We start from the raw sequence: 14371 nt of genomic DNA, 5'->3' as shown, positions 1-14371 counted from the left end.
TACTCGTCTACAGAGGTTCCTTCCTCTCCTGAGGTTTGTAACTTCTGGTCTATTCTGCCTGGGAGACGGGTCGCCACGTCGTTGCTTTTTCGCCGGTGTCTTCTAGGGAGGGCTTCTCACCGTCACTGCGGCCTCCACCCTCGGACCCTCTCTTCCGCAGCTTGCGGTTGGTTGCTCCGCCGGCTTCTCCGCCTTCCCCGGGTGCCCCTCATGTTCCCCACTCGTCCATGGATCCCCCATTATTCAGGCGCTGGCATTTTATTCCTCCGTCTGGACTTTGGGACGGACGGCTTAGTTTACAGCCGTCGCCCAGGGAAGAATTGCTTTCTTCCCCGGGGCGCCTTACGGAGGCCAGTGTTGCCTTTGTTTGGGCTATTTCCATAGCCGCTGGCACCCCGTTCCCTACGGATCACCTGTTGGAAGTTCTCCACCAGGTCTCTGGTGAACGGGAGCTGCTTCTTCTATTCGAAGCTTTGCTCCACAACTCTCTTCTGGGGGCTTGCGGGCATCCTGCCACGGGTGATCCGGTGCCTCAGCCGCTCCTGCACCGCCACCGTCCTGCTCCGCAAGACCCAGTCTATCTTTCCTTCCACCCTGCTACTCAGGGCCCTCTTCTGCAGACTGCTTTTCCTTCCTTGCCTGTGGTGGTGTTTCCTCCGTCACGGGAGGCCCGGTGGTTGAATTCATGGAGGCGTAACATCTTCACTTCCTCCAGTGCCGCTTTGCGGGCGCTCAACACCCTTAGTGTGTTGGCTAGGACTACCTCCAGCCTGTTATCTTCTGTGGAGTCTGTAGGAAGGTAGATACCTGACTATGGTTACCCCCGACTTTTTGCCTGGTGTTTTGCTGGTTTTCCGAATTAGTTGACCTGGGGCCCTGCCAATCAGGACCCCAGGCCTACTGCTCTCTCTCTAAAATGGATTCCATGTACCTTAGGTACATTTCCAATTGGAACTGGGCCACCTTGTCAGACCCTGTAACTCAGGGCATCGGTGTACCCAGGGCCTACCAGGGGCTGAAGCATGTATTATGCCACCCCTGGATGGCCATCTAAATCTGACACAACTGGCTGCGCGACAGCTGGGGCAACGTGGCGTACTCGCCCGTTGCTATAGATATAGTATCCCTATATCTAACCCTAAAATGGACACCCGCATTCCTATCAGCCACTCCTATGGCAGGCCTTGACAATCCTGAAGGCAGAGTGCGTGGAATCGTGTGAATTGGACTCTGGCACGAGCAGAGCCCGGTTGCAGCTTGCGGAACCAAGACCCAATGGCTGTTCCATGATAACGCGTACCATATCGGTAACTTCGGTATCGCGTTATCAAGACATGTTGAGTAAGGTGTCATACGAATCGGGATGCTGACCCCTCACCAATGCTGGCGACGAGGTTAGCATTCCGCCCTTCTAGAGGGACACGACATGTACGTAACTGTGAACCCCGGTTAAAGTTAACTGAAGCCTCAGCTCCACAAAATGGATGCTGCCACCACAGACACGAGTCTGACCTCCTGCTGCTGGGAGTCCTTCCAGCGAGGAGAGCTTGGACAAAGGGTTTCCTGTCCGGGGCGGTGTTCGCACCGTCCCAGACAGGGTTTTGTGTATTCTGGGTAGGTAGGGCTTTACAAGAAGGTGACTGCGGAGTGGCACCCCGGTGCTCACTACGCATCTGCCGGTTAGAACCAGTTCCAGGGGCGCGCAGCCCCTGACCTGGGGAAAGTCCGGCAAGGGAGAGGGGTGTAACTACCCCCCTTCCTGGTCCCACCCCTAGGGCAGGACCTAGTCATGTACCCACCCCTTTCTTTAGGATAAAGGCCGGAGCGGGGACCCTTCCAAATTAGATCATCTTTGAATCAAGAATACTTTCTACGAAAGGACTTCGAGACTCTTCTCAAGATTTCTCCCTTGTGGCTAAGGAGTAGTCACCCTGCATCCGCAGGCACCATCTAAGAACTCTGCGGTTTGCTGCAAGTCCTTCCTCAGGAATCCGACTGCCCAGCTCGACGAGAACCGGCTTCCCTGGCACCTCTGACCTCTACCCACATCGTCAGCTCAGCTGAGATCCGTGGGTGCGACGAGACCTCGAGGGACCGGCCATCAACAAAACCTGCACGCTTTCTTAACCAGCACGACCACCGAAGGAATCCTCTGGTGAGTGCTCTGGGGTCCGAGAAGCCCCGACCCTGAGCAGCTCCAGCACCGAAGTGCAGCCTCCCAGCATCTCCACGATCTGCGTGGGGCCCTTCTGCTCTTTGCTGTTCAGCACGTTGTCTGGACACTAGCCGCTGGCTTGTGCCCTTCTTGACGTCACCCGACAACCAACGCTGCTGGTCTGGTTGCTCCAGACTGGCCTTTGCTCCCTTCTGCGAAAGGAGCACCCCGGACCCTCCTGGTCCACTCAAGACGCCATTTTAGGCCCACCACGTGGCCCTGAAATCTGCCAAGGCTTGTTGCCCCAATCCTGGGCCCAGCGACGCCGACAGCATCAACCTTCGTGGGACAGCTCGCACCTCCATCCTGGTCGCCGACAACGCCTCCTGGTCCGTGAGACTGCAGAGCCTAGCGTCGCCCACTCACCTAGTCGAGGTGACGGCCATCCGGTGCCCTCGTGGTACCCTCTGACTACTGGCTAGTAGTACGAACTTGGTCCCCTCTGCTTTCAGGTATCATCGATCTCTGATCCAGGCTTGGGTCTCTAGGAACTATTCAACACTGGTCGCCGGCCAGCAACTCCTTTCTTCCGGCTCCTGGCTCGTCAGCGAAGACCCCCGACGCCTGTAAGACTTGTGCAGCCGCAGCCCTTGTGGCTAGGTAACTTCGGCACTTCGGTGCCCGCATAGCCTCCTTACTTAAGGGTCCTGAGTCCCTCGCTTCCGACTTGCCTTATCGGGTCCGCCCGAGACCACTAAACTTTCCGTGCCCTCGGGCACTTGTATTGATTGTGCACTTGAAGTATTTTCCTAAGAGTTTTGTTCCATGCTTAGTACCCTGTCCTCATAAAGAGTCCAGGGCTGTTGTGATTCTAATAAATACACTGTTTATTTTCATAACACTTGTGTGGTGTCCTTTCACTTGGTGTTCAAGGGGTATGTGATGGTATAACAGCTGGCTTAACACGCCCTCTAGAGTTTAGCCCGAAGACTGCTCGTATCCACGCTACTAGGATAACTGGTCTAAGGTTGACTTACAACCAATCACCATAAGGGTCGTTTGGACCGATGCATAGTGGTCGCTAGAATAGCGAACGCTGCATATCGGGCCAACTTCTCACAGAGTCCCTTCTGTCTTGCGTTTCCCATGAGGATGTTCGCGCTGATCTACAGCACCATATGTAGGACGGTCGGGAGTTGGCCGCGTTTATTCTTCGTGCTGCCTTGGATGTTGCTGATGCTCTTGGCGGTGCTATGGCCACTTCTGTGGCCCTCCGTCACCATGCTTGGTTGCGGGATGGTGTTTTTCCTGAGAATATTAGGAAGCGTCTGGTTTACCTGCTCTTTTGTTTAACACCCAAGCGGACTCCACCATTCAACGTCTCCTTGCGGGGCTCCGTCCTCCTCCTCCTTCTCAGTAGGCGAGTTTGTTGATTCTCCGGGACTTGGTGGAAGGTGTTATCCCATTGCTCCTGGAATCTGGTGTTTGGAGTGCCCGTTACACTTTCTGTGTGGTTCGCTGTGCCCTCTGGTCCCTTGGTTGGCCCTTCTCTTTAGTTGGCTGCTGGTTCAGCCCCTTTTTTGGCAGGAGTGTACTTTTTGGCTGATTACTAAGCCTTCTGTGGTTTCTGCTGCAGGTTTTTTGGTTTTGTTCTCCGATGCAGGATCGTCTTCCCTAAGAGTGGTTTCCATACTTTGTTTGGGCCGTGTCATACCCTACGTGGGGTACTTGTAGCTATTGTATTGCTCTTCCTTTTGCTGGGAGGGTGTGGACTACCCTTTGCGGGTTCTTCGCCCTTCCTGGTGTTGCTGTATTCCGCTGCTGTAGCTTCTTGGTCGTGGCTTTGCCATCTACAGCATTGTGCTGCGGTGTTTTTGCCCTTTTGTCCGCCGTTTGGGTTGGCCCTCTGTCTGGTGTTTCAGCAGGGATTCTTTCCTGTGTTGACGGCTTGGCCCGTCTTACCTGTTTCTCCTCTTATTGTATTATGGATCGGTTCTGTCCTGAGCGGTCTCCTTCTATGGGTCGTTTGGGATTTTTTCTGGTCTTGCCCTTGTTTTGAGCTCGGCGTAGCCTGGGCGTTCAGTTTGGTGACGCTTGTCAGTGGCCTGCTGCATCTGCCTGCTTTTCTGGTCTGCGGCCGGGGGCATTGGTGTGGGCCCTGGCGCTTCAGCTTTTTGTTCTGCTTGAGCCTTGTGAGACTACGTCTTTCTTTCTTTCTTTCTCTCTGTCTTTCTTTCTGTCTTTCTGTCTGTCTGTCTTTCTTTCTTTCTCTCTCGCCTACCCTTAGTGACGGAGGCGCCGTTCTGTCTTGGCTGTCTACTTCAAGCTATGATAGGTTTGTCTGCCCTCTTCACTGTATGTTTTTTCAGGTGAAAGCCTTTGCCTTCGTTTCTACCTCTATTCCTTGCAGTCTTGGGCTAGCTCTCTTCCCCAGTACTCCTCTGCGCTGCCTGTACCTCTGGGGTGTCTAGTGGGGTCTCTAGTACCTTGACTGGGCTTGGGGTGCTCTGACCTCTATTAGCCTTGTCCATGCTTCCTCCGGCTCGGTGGGGACTGGGCTGCCTCTCTTTTCTTCTTAGTACTGAGGAAAGGGGTCCCAGCAATAAAGTAAGAATAATTTGAAAACAGTTGGATAATAATAAAGAGAAAAATTAATGAGCCTGCATTGTTATTTATTCACAATGTAGGTAAATGCTAATTATCATCAATTTTAATACAAAATCACACAGCTATTCATAGTGCCCCTGGTAGGGAGGGAAGTGATATAGTGCAGGGTGGTGTGGGTATGGGATAGTGACAATATAAAAAACAACCAAAAAGGGCCTCACTTTACTATGTATCCAAGTCCAAACAAAGACAAAACAAAAGACCATTGGTTCAATACATCATTGAATAGTAATCATGCTCCACATATCACACTGAATGAGCAATTCTTGGGGTGAAGCTGAATGAACACAGAAAGCTGTCGACGTTTCGACCCTCTACTATTAGCAGGCATTAATTATGTCCTTGCGTCGGGGTCGTCATCAGGACGGGGGCGGGGCAGGCAACCTATTTGGTAAACAATGTATTGGCATTTAACACATATAATGCGTAAGTCAAAGATATATCATAAATTGAGCACACATAGACGGTAGACAAGACATACCAGAGGTTGCTTGTCTCCAGGATGGATGAGGAGCAGGGCGCTCTCAGTGGAGATGGTATTTCAGATTCTACAATTGAGGGGATTGTGATTAGCAGCCTAAAGATAAAGTTATGTCCACATTAGAGTTAATAAAAAGATACACTCACCTATGATGATGATATAGGGCAGCCATCCGGTCTAAGAAGAAAGCGAGAGGTGACACAGCATTAGTCATGGGCTGTCACCAAACACGGGATTAGGTTGTGAATAGCGGGCCATAAACCATTAGAAAAAGGGGATAACTTACAAAACATTTTGAAGCATATGTCTGCCTATCAAATCCGCCAAAAGGCAAGGCAAGTCTGAGGGTCCCGCTGCACGTTATTCCGTTCATCGGGAAATTGACCGTCTGTGGATTAAAGACGGGAATTGAGACCGCAATCTTAAATCGGGGCCACATTGGTAGTTTAAACAATGACATAGTTATCGTGAACCTACCACACGCAGAATTAATCTGCATCCATGCCGACTCGCGTTCGTCAATGGCGATCAGCTGTGGGTTGTTAGGCGGGTACCCAAGGCAACCAGAACAGACATATGCTTCAAAATGTTTTGTAAGTTGTCCCCTTTTTCTAATGGTTTATGGCCCGCTATTCACAACCTAATCCCGTGTTTGGTGACAGCCCATGACGAATGCTGTGTCACCTCTCGCTTTCTTCTTAGACCTGATGGCTGCCCTATTTCATCATTATATGTGAGTGTATCTTTTTATTAACTCTAATGTGGACATAACTTTATCGTTAGGCTGCTAATCACAATTCCCTCAATTGTAGAATCTGAAATACCATCTCCACTGAGAGCGCCCTCCTCCTCATCCATCCTGGAGACAGGCAACCTCTGGTATGTCTTGTCTACCGTCTATGTGTGCTCAATTTATGATATATCTTTGACTTACGCATTATATGTGTTAAATGCAAATACATTGTTTACCAAATAGGTTGCCTGCCCCGCCCCCGTCCTGATGAAGACCCCGACGCAAGGACATAATTAATGCCTGCTAATACTAGAGGGTCGAAACGTCGACAGCTTTCTGTGGTCATTCAGCTTCACCCCAAGAATGTCTCATTCAGTGTGATATGTGGAGCATGATTACTATTCAATGATATATTGAACCAATGGTCTTTTGTTTTGTCTATGTTTGGATTTGGATACATAGTACAGTGAGGCCCTTTTTGGCTGTTTTTTATATTGTCACTATCCCATACCCACACCACCCTGCACTATATCACTTCCCTCCCTACCAGGGGCACTATGAATAACTGTGTGATTTTGTATTTAAATTGATGATAATTAGCATATACCTACATTGTGAATAAATAACAATGCAGGCTCATTATGTTTTCTCTTTATTATCATCTAACTGTTTTCAAATTATTCTTACTTTATTGCTGGGACCCCTTTCCTCAGTACTTACATTACCCAGGTCCCAGTGACTTTATTTGAGTGAACCCTTCTCTTTAACGCTCTTTTCTTCTTAACACATCCACTGTGGGGTCAGTGTTCTTCCAAGATGGCGAAGTCTCTTCTGCTTGGAGGGGGACTCGGCTATTCTCCCTGTCCCTGTGACTCATCCCCTATTGGGCCCTGTGTTGTTCTGGCTGGGGAGGTCCTCTCGCAGACCCTCCTTCCCCTTGGGTATGACCAGGGTATCTATTCTACGTTAAGGAATCTGCGGCTAATAGTCTCTATCAGATGTACGAGTTACTTACCTTCGGTAACGATGTATCTGGTAGAGACGATTCTAGCCTCGCATTCCTTCACGACCCGCCCTTCCTCCTCATTCTGCGAGGGCCCTTCCTTGGTCTTCTGCACTCGCCTGCCTTCGGGTGGTTGTCTCCTGCGAGTGCCTTGTCTTATTCCTTCCCTAGGGGGATGCTCGTCTTGTTTGCTCCATTCCTCCATTTCTGGTGATTGGTTGATGGTTTCATGAGTACTTCTGCGCCCCTGCACCCAGGTCTCCGATGTGGGGTTTGCTCGTGTCCTTCTTCCTTTCGTTGCTTGCACTTCTGGGTCCTTTGCAGTCCTTAGGTTTGAGGTCCCTTGTCCGGGTCTCGACCCTTAGCTCTTTTGGGAGATGTCTCTCCTTGATGGTGTTGTCTGGGGGTGAATTGTCGTTACTCTTCCGTTCTGGCCTTGGTGCCTTTCTCTGTTCTGGGCTGTGGTTGCACACTTCTTCGTCTGCTGTGCAATTTTTCACATGCTTTCTGCCCCCAAGGAGGCTGTTGTATTTGTTTGCAGGCTTGCCCTGCAGTGGCTGTGCTCTGTTCTTTCCCTCCATGACTTTTGGTGCAATAGTGCCTGGCACTATTCTGGATGGTGCTGTTCTTCACCATTCGTTTTTTCCCTTTCTGTTTAGCTCATTTTTTCACTCTAATCCAGTATTCTCACAGTTTTTGTTTGTGATGGCTCCGCGTTGTGGTGCGGAAAAGTTCTCCGAAGAAAACTGACATAGGCGCGCCGGGATGGGACTTATATATCCTCGCTGATGTCATGGACGTGGATGACGTCAGGGCGAAGTCACGTGGTGCCGTCCCCCCGGCGCGCAGGGATGCTGTGGCAAAAAGTTTTCCGGATCTAGTCTCATGCCTGGTGATAATTCTACCTTAAGGAATCTGCGGCTAGAATTGTCTCTACCAGATACATCGTTACCGAAGGTAAGTAACTCGTACATTGTTTCCTTCCCTTGGCCCTACCCCCTCATTCTGTTCTGTTCTGTTTACCTCTGGGATGCACCACCAAGTTAAAACACCCAGAGTTAACACTAAGAGTTTTTCTGATGGAGATTCCTAACATTCCTTAGCTTCCCATGTAAAGTCTCTCCCGGAAATGACGTTACCGAAAGTAACTTGTTAATTACTGCTTAAAACAAAGCTATCCACCAGCGTTTAGCCTGCAGTAGTCTTCTCCTGCCTCCCCATGCCTCTCCCGTGCACCCGAACCTGCCCCATCCATCCCAAACCTGCTCCATCCATCCCAAACCTGCCCATCCACCCCACTCACCATAGTTTCCCATCTGCTAGGCTAGATTTCTGTAACTAGCTCGGACTGCCACTGACCCGCAAATCGTGGTTAGCTATGCATAAACCAGTTTAAGTATTGGACTGTAGGTCGGTATATTGCAATGATATTTTGTGTTGACAATAACGCAGTTGTATATACAAGAGCAACAATTTACGAATTAGACTTTTAATTGCGTGATTATGTTTTAAAAAACCGTTTGTTTGGATTGTTGTCACATCTGTCTTCTGTAGATTGCACCAGTAGAAAACGATAACAACTATGATGAGCTGAAAAGAGATGCAAAAACGTGTTTATCACTAATGTCCCAGGGACTGTTGTATCCCGAGCAAGCAACATCGGTGCTTAAAGCTTTGCAACAGGTAAGACACTTTGGAAATACTTTTAATTATGGTTGTTGTTTCTTTCATAATGTTTTAAATAAAATCCTTTCTCGCAGATCTGGGTTAAATCCATCATCATTCTTTAGCTCACTTCGCCACCCTAGTTCAGATATAGCTATATGCAAATCAGTCTTGGCTCTGTGCCTCATCGAAAAAATTAAAGTAGACTTTTGAGAGTGATTGGGAGTAAAAGGATTTAGTCCAAGTGTCTTTAAAAGAGCAGGGCTTAGAGTTCTTTTTTGATGGTAGGATGGCATGAGGTAATTCTAAAGGTCGTTGGGAGGGAGTTCCAATTTTTTTGGCGTTTCCGGAGAATGACAGTCTGATGAATCGGCCCCATTTGAAGGTGGGGAGCTCCAGGGGAAGGGATTGACCGTTTTCTGAACTCCGTTTAGTGCTGGGAATTCTCATTATTTCAGTTAGGTACACAAGCAAAGAGGAGTGTGCTGTGCCTTGTGTTTAATGCAGGAAGCGTTACATCTGGCTGTCACTTCTACAGCCAGCCATTGAAGGGATAGTACATCTAAAAGAAACACGTTAGTTAGATTCCTTACTTTAGAATATCCCCAGGCGTCAGACTGTATCCGGAAAGTTTTCGTCAGCAGTACCCCTGCGCGTCGGTAGGCGTCGTCTGCAGCTCCGCGTCCGTCGTCGGCGTTGTGATCGCCGGGATGACGTAGTCGGAGTACTTAGACGCCGCCATCGCGCGCTGACGTCAGTAATTCTTTTTTCCCGCGCCAGCAAGCGCAGATCCGGGAAGAGCTTGTACCCTAGTCACTTTTTGACTAACTTTTTGGCCTATTTTGGCTATCTTTTTCGATTCGTCGTATGGTGCCGGTAGGGATGCCTGAGTTCAAACCGTGCAATGCCTGTCACCGGCTGATGTCGGTGACCGACCCACACCGCCGGTGTCTCTACTGACTCGGGCCGACCACGACGACAAGCCGTGAAATGATTGCCGGGCCTTGACCTCAAAAGCTAGGCCGGAGCAGTCCTGTAAGCTTCTCGAGCTCCGGCAGTCGGCTCCGCGCCGCTTGAGGTCCCGGTCGAGGAGGAAGTCGAGGGACCAGTCGCGGAGCCGAAGCCAACGCCGCTCGTCGAGCCACCACCACTCGTCGGGCTCCAAGTCCTCCGGTTAGTCAAGGCACTCCAAGAAGAAGTTGGGGAGACGGCATCGCTCTACTGACTCCGCTCGCCGGCCACGCGACCCGGCCGAGGGTTCGGGTGGCTCCACCCACGCGGCTCCGCCGGAGCGGCAGGCGTCTCATCGGGCCCCACACCCTCCGGTCCCTAGGCAAAATGCGACACCAGGCGAGAGTCAAGACTTCCTTGTGGCCATGAGGAGTCTCTTCCTGCCGGTGCGCCTCCGTGCCCCGCGGGTCCGACTGGAGGTCCTAGCGCGTCGGCGGCTTTGGCCTCTGCGCCGTTGGCAACTTCGGTCCCGGTGCCTCAGGACCCCCCAGGATCCAGGCCTGGATCCCGGTTGAAGCCAGTCGACCTCACGACTCCTCCGCTGGCGCCGACCCCTACGGAGCCACCCTTGGCGCCGTCCTCGGACGACACCGTCCGCCGTTTCAGCCCCAGTCAGGGTCCGACGACGGAACGGCGCCGATGGATGAGGACTTCAGCTACAACCCGGCTCCGTCCTTTATGCCTGTCTATCAGGACGCGGATGAAGAGGAGGACTGGGAGGGGTCTGAGGACTCTCTGGCGCAGCAGTGTCAGTTAAGTCAGGACTGGGCAGCGGAGCTGGGGGAGGCCAGTGGTCTTGACACGTTACCAGACACTGGGTTCATCTCTCCTCCCTCCGTGGCTACAGAGGAGGGTGCTACGTATAGCGTGATGTTGCGCAAGGCGGCCAAGGCCTTGCGCCTTGAGCTATCTGCAGCGGCCATGAGGACTAACCTCCTCACTGAAGTGCTTCAACCGCCAGTAAGCTCCTCGGAGCCTATGCTGCCGTTCAACGAGGCCTTTACTGACGTTCTGATGGGCATTTGGTCCAGGCCCACCACAGTGCCCCGTGTGGCTCGGAACATGGCCTGACGCCACCGCCCGGCTCAGGGCGACCCCTGCTTCCTGTCCACCCACACCACCCCAGAGAGCCTGGTGATCCAGGCCTCTACGTCCCAGGCCGCCTTCCTGTCCACTCCTTCGGATCGGGGATCCAAAAGGCTTGACCAGTTTGGGAAGAAACTGTTCTCCTCAGTTAGTCTGGGGTTGCGGTCTATTAATACCGCGTGCCTTTTGGGCCATTACACCCAATCTCTCTGTGGGATATGGTGGCGGACGTGCTGCCTCAGTGTCCGGAGGAGGCCCAGACACGGCTCGCCCAGGCTCTTGTTGAGGGGCGAGATGCGGCACGGTATTCCATCCGGTGTGGACTCGATACAACGAACTTGCTGAGCAGAGCGATTTCCACGACAGTGGCGATCCGTCGCCACGCCTGAGGTCCACCAATATTTTGAGTGATGTCCAGAACACGCTCATGGACATGCCCTTTGATGGCCGTCGCCTTTTTGGCGACAAAGCAGACAGTGCTCTTGAGCGTTTCAAGGACTCCAGGGCTACGGCCAAGTCTTGGGCCTTTCGGGTCAGCACCAGCAAACTTCTGCTTTTCGCCCCTTTTGTGGCCAAGGAAGGGGCGCCCCCACACGTTCGTCCAGCCACAAGCATCAACGCGATCACGGACGTGGGAACCGCCATGGCGATGCAGGGGGACAACGGCCCAGTCAGTCCACATCCACCCCAGCAGTATCCGCCTCAAAGCCCTCCTAGTCCGTGCTTTCAGGCTCATTCAACGCCAGCGGGAGGCAGGGTTTCACTTGACCAACTCCACTGGCGTACCATCACCTCGGACAGGCGGGTGCTGCACATCGTCCCACTACTTTCTGGTTCCCAAGAAGGGCAAAGGGGATATGTGCCCTATCTTGGACCTGCGGAACGTCAACGGCTTCCTCCGGAAGGAGAAGTTCAAGATGCTGATTTTGGCTCAGTTCTTAGCTGCCCTGAACCCAGAAGACTGGATGGTAGCGTTGGACTTGCAGGACGCATATTTTCACATCCCCGTCCTGCCGGCCCACCGGCGTTACCTGCAGTTCACGGTAGGCTGCGAGCACTTCCAGTTTACCGTGCTCCCCTTCGGTCTTACCAGCGCCCCTCGGGTGTTCACGAAAGTGATGGCGGTGGTCGCAGCTCATCTGCGCCGATTAGGGGGTGTCGGCCTTCCCCTATCTCGACGACTGGTTGTTGAAGGCGGGCTCGCCCCAGACAGTCGTAGGCCACCTCCAGACTATGGTCGACCTCCTGCACATGCTGGGGTTCTCCATCAATGTGCCAAAGTCACACCTGTGTCCCTCTCAGAAGCTCCTCTTGATCGAAGCGGTTCTGGACTCGGCGCAGTTTCGGGTTTATCCTCCCGAGTAGCGGGTTCGAGATATTCAGGCTCTGATTCCGATCTTTTAGCCTGTATCCCGAGTCTCGGTCAGGTTGACGCTGCGGCTTCTGGGGCTGATGACCTCCTGCATCCTTCTGGTGCATGACGCCAGGTGGCGAATACGGGCTCTGCACTGGGACCTGAAGTTTCAATGGGCCCAGCATCAGGGCAACCTGTTTGACCACGTCCTGATCTCGGAGGGCACTGCGAGACAGTTGCACTGGTGGCTCACGGACCGCGATTGGGTCAGTGGCAGATCCCTCTCCCTACCCCAACCGGAGCTCTTAGTCATGACGGATGCGTCTCTCCTGAGCTGGGGGAGGGGCCACATGGGAGAGGGGGAGATCCGAGGCCTCTGGTCTCCGGCGGAGTCCCTGCTCCATATCAATCTTCTGGAGCTGCGGGCGATCCGACTTGCACTGAAGGCATTCCTTCCGTCTGTCCGGGGAAGTGTAGTGCAGGTGTTCACGGACAACACCACCGCCATGTGGTACTGCAACAAACTTTCTATCCTCCCCTCACCCTTCCAAGGAGGAGGGGAGACTTCACCGTCTGGACCCTAAGAGGGCGGTGAGCTTCTACCTTGTCAGAACCAGGTAGTTCTGAATTGATGATCAACTCTTCGTGGATTTCTTTGGCTGCAGGAAAGGCAGAGCAGTGCACAAGCGCACGCGGTCTAGATGGATTGTCTTGTGTATCAAGATATGCTACTCCCTGGCTGGTAAGGAACCTCCAGAAGGTTTGAGAGCTCATTCTACTAGAGCAAAGTCATCTACATCTGCCTTGTCTAGAGGTGTTCCTGTGGAGGACATTTGCAGGGCAGCAACTTGGGCCTCCCTCCACACTTTTACAAAGCATTATTGTTTAGATGTGTGTGTGTGTTCTCCTGTTAAGGGCTCTGCCTCAATTTCTACCTCTTCTCCTTGGAGTTTTGGGGTGACTCCTTCTTCCTCGGTACTCCTCTGGCGTTGTCTGTCCCTCCGGGGCTTTTTGGCGGATGTCCTTTGTACCTTGGAGGGACTTGGGTTATCATTGCCTCCCTTCGCCTCGTTCTTGCTTCCTTTTGCTTGGTGGGGGATGGACCGTCCTTCCGGTCCCAATGGCACATCCCCTGTTAGTGGGGCTCTCATGCGGACCCTCCTCCCCTCTGGGTATGGCTAGGGTATTTATTCCACGTTAAGGAATCTGAGGCTAGTAGTCGCTATCAGATGTACAAGTTAATTACCTTCGGTAACGATGTATCTGGTAGAGACGATTCTAGCTCCGATTCCTTCACAACCCGCCCTTCCTCCCCGTTCTGCGAGGACTTTCAGCTTGGTCTTCTGCACTCCTGTGCCTCTGGGTGGTTTCGTCTTCTGCGAGTGCCCTCTTTCACTTCCTCTCTAGTGGGATGCTCGTTCTGTTTGGGTGCTCCACTCCTTCCTTTCTGGTATTCGCTGATGGGTTCATGGGTACTTCTGCGTCCCTGCACCCTGGGCTTCCAGTGTGAGGCCTACTCATGCTCTTCTTTCTTTTCATTGCTTGAAATTTCTGATTCCTCTAAAGTCCTCTGAGTTGGGGTCTCTTGGCTGTGCCTTGAACCCTAGCCCTTTACAGGGACTGCACCTCTCCTTGCTGGTGTTGTCTTGGGGTGGATTGTCATTACCATTCTGTTCTGGCCTGCTTTTCACTCACTTTTTAGGTCGAGCTAGAGTGCGCATGCGTAGCATGCGTCTAGCTCGACAACTATTGTTTTCTGTCTCCTGGGAATCTGAGACAGCGTTCGGCCATGCGCTTCTGCTGTCTCAGATTTGTCCGTGTGAGCGCGCTTTCGTATATGGCTGCTGGCAGCTTGCTGGAGACAGTCACACTCCTGCATGCACACACACACACACACACACACACCAGCCACACTCACGCATGCACACACAAACACGCAGGCACACACACACAACCCCCCCTCCTCTGCCCCCCCCGCGCGCCGCGTCAATTAGGCAGTAGTTACTTTATGAAATTGCTCAGGAAGACGGAGCACGCCAATTCATTTTTTAATTAAAACTGTTTTGTTTTGCAGCGGTACACCACGCTTGGTCTGCGTGGCGTGCGCACGCATTTCTATTTTTTGCTTCACAATGTTACACATTCCATTGGCCCCCGTACAATTCCCAGCCAGTCGGTGGACATACCTGTGGGCAATGGGGCTTCGCCTCTGAACG

The 14371-nt window shown here is 52.3% G+C and overlaps 1 protein-coding gene across 2 annotated transcripts in view; it reads left to right on the top strand.

The window, feature by feature from the left end:
• Nucleotides 1-14371, top strand: part of PSME4 (proteasome activator subunit 4) — a 2155241-nt gene that overhangs the window by 1693168 nt on the left and 447702 nt on the right. For both annotated transcript variants that reach the window (XM_086927646.1, XM_086927645.1), the window contains one exon: nucleotides 8594-8722. In XM_086927646.1, the coding sequence (XP_086783772.1) occupies nucleotides 8594-8722 (129 nt within the window). The remainder of the gene's footprint in view (nucleotides 1-8593; nucleotides 8723-14371) is intronic.

This window comes from Lissotriton vulgaris, chromosome 6, assembly GCF_964263255.1.
Source record: "Lissotriton vulgaris chromosome 6, aLisVul1.2, whole genome shotgun sequence".
NCBI classification, from domain to species: domain Eukaryota; kingdom Metazoa; phylum Chordata; class Amphibia; order Caudata; family Salamandridae; genus Lissotriton; species Lissotriton vulgaris.
Note: the sequence above shows the minus strand (reverse complement) of the source record. Positions and strands in the feature narration are given on the sequence as shown.